Source organism: Zerene cesonia, chromosome 20, assembly GCF_012273895.1.
Source record: "Zerene cesonia ecotype Mississippi chromosome 20, Zerene_cesonia_1.1, whole genome shotgun sequence".
In the NCBI taxonomy this organism is placed as follows: Eukaryota; Metazoa; Arthropoda; class Insecta; order Lepidoptera; family Pieridae; genus Zerene; species Zerene cesonia.
This window is the reverse complement of record NC_052121.1, coordinates 6,136,753-6,143,738: the sequence shown is the minus strand read 5'-3', so window position 1 is coordinate 6,143,738 and position 6,986 is coordinate 6,136,753. Positions and strand designations below refer to the sequence as shown.

The 6,986-nt window shown below is 29.4% G+C and overlaps 1 protein-coding gene across 1 annotated transcript in view; it reads left to right on the top strand.

The window, feature by feature from the left end:
• The window catches only part of LOC119835073 (protein kintoun), a 4,813-nt gene extending 832 nt beyond the window's left edge, over positions 1–3,981 (top strand). The window contains exons 1-3 of the mRNA XM_038359688.1: positions 1–1,362; positions 1,471–1,591; positions 3,264–3,981. The exon at positions 1–1,362 is cut by the window's left edge and continues 832 nt beyond it. Of these exons, the coding sequence (XP_038215616.1) occupies positions 1–1,362; positions 1,471–1,591; positions 3,264–3,635 (1,855 nt within the window). The 3' untranslated portion in view covers positions 3,636–3,981. The remainder of the gene's footprint in view (positions 1,363–1,470; positions 1,592–3,263) is intronic.
• The last annotated feature ends 3,005 nt before the right edge of the window (positions 3,982–6,986 follow it).

Sequence of the window (6,986 nt, the reverse complement as noted above, 5' to 3'; positions counted from 1 at the left end):
TGTATTGGACAAGCTTTATCCACAACATATATACCAAGAAAATAATAAACCCAGTGAAACTATTAACTTAAATCCCAATCAAACAAAAAGAAAATCTAAAAATATTGATTTTATACATACCAGTAAAAATGGGTATACTATACCAAAATATGCAATTAAACAGCAAAAAAATGTTGATTTCCAGGATTATACATTTAGTAAAGACAGTAAACAATATTCTGCCATCCCTAGTCAAATTGTTGTAGAAATTAATCTGCCATTATTGTCATCTACTAAAGATTGCATTTTAGATGTTCGAGAAAAAAAGTTGACCCTATTGTCTGAGAAACCTGCTAAGTATAAACTTGACATTCAGCTTCCTTACCCTGTAGATGAGGACAGTGGCAATGCTAAATTTGATAAAACAAAACATTTATTGATAGTAACTTTGCCAGTAGTAAAAAAGACTTTACATTTTGAAAATAAAGGAACTACAAAAATTGATAGTGGTGTAGAGAGTGAAGAGCTTTCTGGGTCACATAGTGAAGAGGAGACAAAAGATAATTTAATTGAAGAATTAAACTCATTAACATGTGAAGCCACAATACCTTCAGAAGTACACAATGATGAACCAAGTGAAGAACCTTTTCTAATTCCTTCTATTGGATATACTCTTCCTGCATACACATTTAATGTATTGGATGATATTGTTGCTTTCACTTTTCATGTTAAAAACACTGATCCGGAATCAGTGCTGGTGAAGAAAAATTCAAACAATGTGCAAATAAAGTTTTCCTCTGTAGGTTCAGGCTTTGTTCCTGTACATTATGCTGCAATCATATCATTTTCTGATGAAGTCAAATTCAATGATGCCTCTGGTGAAGCTTGGGATAACAATGTTATCCTACAGCTTGAAGTAGCTGATAAAGTGCCAGCTGAATTTTCAATTGGTTTAAGCCAGGACTCTATGAAAAAAGAGTATTTTGATATCTCTATGATAAAGACTGCTGCAAAGATTGATGCTAGTGAAATCTTACCGGAAATTCCAGAAGAAAGCGTAGTTCCTGTCGTTGAGGTAACCAATTTGGGTACAGAAACCAATATTCTTTTATCAACTCCTGTCCAACAAGGGTGCCATGAAGAAGAGAGTAAAGACAGTGAAGATATGAAGGAAACCGATCTTGTCATGTCTGAGCAAAATAAAGTTGAAAATGGTGCAAAAAGTATTTTGCACAAACCCATCCCAATGAGAAGTTTTTCAGAGTCGAGTTATGGAGATGTTGCATCATCTATGGATTATATAAGTTCTGATTGTATTCCAGAAGAATCAAGTTTTAAAAAGACTGTTAGATTTAGTGACGTTATAGCAAGGCAATTTTATAGGTACATATATTATTGCATACCATACATTTATGTATTTTAATTTTGTAGAACATTATCAATAAACAGTATTTTGTGTATTATACTATAGCTGTGCTTAATATTTTTCAGATACAATTCATCTATAGAAGGCCAAAAAAGAAAAAATCAACGTAGGAAAAGCAAAAAGAGAAATTCAGAAAGACGCAAAAGTGAGAGTGAAGCAGAAGACGATTTGTCTAATTCTATGCAGGTACGCTGAATTATTATTAAGATAATAATTATAACAAAATAACCATCAAATATTATAATGAATATACATTATATACATATAGCAATTATTTTAAATAGATGTAGTATAGTAGAAAAAATTTACTAACCATGTCTAGAGAATCACTAGATAACATTCACAAGAAATTTTAATAGTGTCTGAAGAAATTGAGTTGACTTAGGTCTATAATAGATAATCGGCTGGTTAAAACCTGGGGTTTATAAAAGTACATATAAAGAGATAATAATCATTTATTTAGGTAATATAGACCTATAAATTACACATTTACCATTATAAATAAGATTAATTAATTATGTAGTTACATAAAATACAACAATTTTGAAATCAACCTTTATTAATTTCCCTTTATTTAAATTGAAAAATTGCTTTTAGTTATTCATTTATTCTTCATTAGCATGGTTTCAAATAATGTATATCTTAATTATTTACAACATTCGTTATCACATCCTGTATTAATTTTCATCACGAAATATATCTAACAATGGTTATAATAACATTTAAATTATATGAATAAACTAAATAGGCTTAACATGGTGGAAATATATGCTTGTGTAATTATAGTACAAATATTTAAAAATCTAGTGTCATGATGTATGTTCCCAATGAACTCTTCACCAACTCAACCGATTTTGATGAAAATTTTGGCATTTTATGTGTAATTTGGTCCAACTTAAGATATATGATAGTTTTTATTTCGATTAATTATCCCAATAATTTATAATCTTAATGTTTTTAATTATTACTCAGCCATAGCAACGCATGGCCGGGTATGCTAGTATTAATATAAATTTTCCTAAACAACTTGACAGATCTTGTCAAATTTTCCATGGTAAACATTGAGTCAGTCTAGGTTGTTAGCATGTTACCATTAATTGTGTAATCTTTATGCTAAGCATGCTTACACTGTCATTGTTGATCTTTTTATTAGCCATTGAAAATTGATAAAAATTCAATGACCGGTTTTAACAAAAGAAAAAGAATAAGTTCTTATAATTTTTTTTATTGGGATTTTTAGCAATATTGTTAAATAAAATTTATTTCATTTAGTTACTATGATGTTTTTTAATGTAGCTTAAGGTTTCATTTGCAATTAACTTATTAATATCATGTATACATATATAACATACTTGTTTATTTGTCATTTCTTATTTGTCTGTGAAAATTAATAATCATTACAATAAAAATATTTTGAATTAGCAGCAAATCACTAAAGCAAAGTCGCTTTCCGCGTCTGTCTCTATGCATTTTAGTTTGTATGTATGCTTAGATCTTTAAAACTACACTTTTGATTTAGATGGTTTTCTTTAAACAGATGGAGATATTTTCTATTCTTTCAACATTTCTCATTTATAAAGCATTTCAATGAAATGCTATAAAAATAAAAATTAAATAGATAGAGTAATTTAAGAGGAATGTTCATATGAATAATAAAATCTATTAAAGTGGTCGGATTTAAAGCGTGCGAAGCCGCGGGCCGAGCTAGTTTATAATAAAGTAAAGTTTATTAATAATGTTTATTGGTGTTGTATATTAAATACATACATATTATATAATATATATTTTTCAAACTGTAATTATTACACTGAACAGATGTTTTGCACTAAAAAGATAGTAATGATATATCGTGTTGCAGTCTTCAAAACCTCGAATAAAATCAGCGCTGAAGCAACGTCGTGACAGCGGGCTGGCAGATACTTCCGATGCTGAACATGAAAACAAAAACAACATGTCTGATTTAGATACCATCTACAATTCTGCAAATGACACAGACGAAAATGGAAATGAAAATAATCCCAGTAGCGAAAATCAAGACATTGATATGCCCAATGGCAATACTCACCATAAAAGTAAATCTATGGGGACACCTAGAAAGGGAAAACATGAACCAATGACTTGCGAAAAAATCAAGCATAGCTCTAACATGTATAATCCGGACAAGTTAAACAAGGGCCAATATTCGGAAATAAAGTTTAAAAATGATCTCATATTCGATTTAGACATGTAATATTTGCCATTTATGTAGCATCTACAAAAGGTGACATTGTTTTATAGTATTTAGTTTTCTTTAATATACCAGTGGTGATTTCTTGTTTTAATTTTAAAATATTTTATCACGGCGCACAATTTGTTTATTATTTTAACGACTGTGTGTTTTGAAATATTTTACCTTAGAAGTTTAGGATTGTGCGCTTATCTTATAGATTTTTCCATGAAATTATGTTCCTTTTCTTCACTAGTGATGTCTTGTTAATATTATTGTAGAAGTTTATGACAATGGTTTATGTGCAGATAAATAATATTCAGTTAGAATTACTGTACCATTTTCAAATTACGATTTCGATAAATTTTGATTGCAAGCCAGGTGGAAAAATGTTGCAGGTTAAAAAAAAAAACATTTAAAGTGTCAATTATTTGAAATGTGTTCTTATTGTGTTATTTGTGTACAATAGTTAAAATATTGTCATTTGTAATCAGTAGGTAATCAACGCGTTAATATTTGTAATTTGGATCGGTTAATGCTGTTAAAGCTAATTATGAGTATTTCATGTTTAGTGCCTAAGATTTTATAAATAACGAGGAAGACACTTTCGACCAGTGAATTTATACAAGAAAGTTAAAGTCGAAGACGCTTTAAAATTTATCTGATAATACTTTTTAGAAAATAAGATCTTAGATCATACAATAATATGTATTGTTACCTAAATCATTTCGATAAAATAAGTTAATGTTTGTAGGTAACATAAGTGACTAAATTAGGAAAATTCTGCTCCATAAACAGTGATAGATTTATTCTTGTTGCATATATACTTATATTTGTTTACACTTTTTATAATAATGGTATGCTCATTTTAGACAATATTATGTACAGACTTAAATGGGAATGCAAATAGTACAAATTAGATATACAGGCACTAATTAATGATATATAAAAGAATAAATTTGGTTATAAAAACACAATAATGCACATTTTATACTGTAATTGATTATCTTTTTAACGTTTGTAATAATAAGAGTGGTTAGGTATGGTACAAATTAAATAATTGGCATATTCTCAAATTCTTATACTGTTTAAATCACAATTGTTGCATGTTTGGAACTGTTGTCATATGACTTGCATTTAATTTACCTTTAGTCGAATATTTGTGTGAAAATGAGTACTAAGCCTGCTACTACATTATCATTTATGGTAACTTTATTTTTTATCTTGATATTGTTTTCAATAATGTAACTTTCAAGCATCTATATGCATTCGTGATAGTGTAATGGCGGCCTTATGAAAGTTACGTAACGGATGCTATTCGTTACTTAATATTGTGATGTTTCTAATAATAAATAAAAATATAAAAATATGCGTTAGTGTTTCTATTCACAGTCATTAAGTCAGAATGATGGTAATACTTTTCAAGAATTAAATTAACAATGGAGAAGATCTGTAGAAGATCGATCTTCACGCAACTAGAGCTTAACCAGATTAGAGCTATTTATGAAATATTTTTCACTTATAATCATGCTTATCTATAAAAGTGTTTATGGCTTTTATGTAAAATAATTTTGATGTTATTTTTTCATACAGAACTCTGTTGTGAATCTGTTTGGTCACACAAATGCAGGTGTTGAAAAATAAACCGACCAAGTGCGAGACACACTCGCGCACTGAGGTTTCCATATGAATGTTTGTCATAATATGGTCTAAAAAAATAATTTATACTTTTTTTCTTTATCTGTGCTATATGGAGTTGTTTGGAACCAAATTTCAAAGTCTGAAGTTTACGGAAGTACCCTGTAGGTTTTGATTCCCTTGCGAGTGTGAATTTCGCTGCATAAAACGGCTTTAATTTCTTGAGTGCGAAAATATGAATAAACTTAGTTTACTAACGAAAAAGTATCAATAAAAAAATAGCTCCTTTTGGTCGATGTACCATGGGCTCTACTATATATGTCAAAATCAAATATTATATCATTCAATAGAAATTTAATTGTTGACACACTGAGATTTGGAATAGTAGAAAACAAGCTAGTTCGATGATTGATTGCATTTTTTTATATATTCAGTCATGGTGGGTCGCCTAAGTCGATAAGCTCTACCACCAGCAATTAGCGACGCCTCTCCACATATATAGTTGACTTAAATTTATGGATAAGATGGAGATAAGGTATTATAGGTATGAAAAACGACATGGGCTTTCGGTTCTCCACTCACCATACGAAAGACAGTATCATTCTCATGCTACTGTTTTAAGCCGAACTTCTGTGGGAATAAGATACCTTACACGCAGCGAACTGGCCCTATTCGTACAAAAGCCTGCTCGGTTTTACATTAAAACTACTTATCTTTGTAAATAATTCTTTGAGTTGCTTTGTGCAATCCATATAACAATAAAATCTAAAACTGCTATGAAGTAAAAGTAGATGGCAGTAGTATTTATTAAATTCCACCATATCAGAATATACAATTTAAACAGTCCAAAAACAGATGGCGCTTCTTTTAAATGTAGATACAAAAACAACATGAACACGATATGTATAAAATGCAATAATTACCTATATTTCTTTTCAGAATAGGTAAGTAAATAAAACACAAACAAACAAACATTCGTCAAAATCGTTACATCATTTAGAGAAATCAATTACTCAAATACAAATACATGCGAATATAATGTTACATACACGATGTCTTGTTTGTTTCTTAGATTAAAAATAAAAAATTAATTAGGTACAACAGCATTTCTACATCTGAATCATATACATTACCCGTATCATTGTACTACTCTTTGATGTACATATTCAGTCAAATAAGTGCTGGAAAATGAAGTAGGTATAGAACTAGTTGCAATTGCAAATGTCAAAAGGTATGTATGTAGGTGTAAAACACAACTAAACGTTTGAGGGACTTTTGCGAATGCCATGAAGTATAATTGTATTTTTTAATTATTTTTCGTGATTTGCTTGACTGAAACCAAAAAAGTGAGAAAATATGAAAAAAGGAGCGCAAAGAAGCCTTAAATATAAAAGTAAATTCTTGGCATATTGAACTGCGAACTTTTGTAAACTGACAGCACAGTTTGTAAACGGTGGAATCATTCAATTAACCTTTGACGTAAATTGTAAATACATATACATAAACATAATATTTTATTTGAAAAAATCTAGTTTCCGTATGATAAACAAATAAGCGAATGTTGATCATATTTAAGATCTTGGACGTTATTTGTACTCATAACAAATCCCTTCTTTTCTAGTACAAAATATATCAAACAGTTAAAATTTACTTGATGTAGCCATATCACATAAAGTCTACTTGAAAATACCAATTAAGCTATTATTTTCTTTCGAAAGCGATTATGCCCATCGGCCA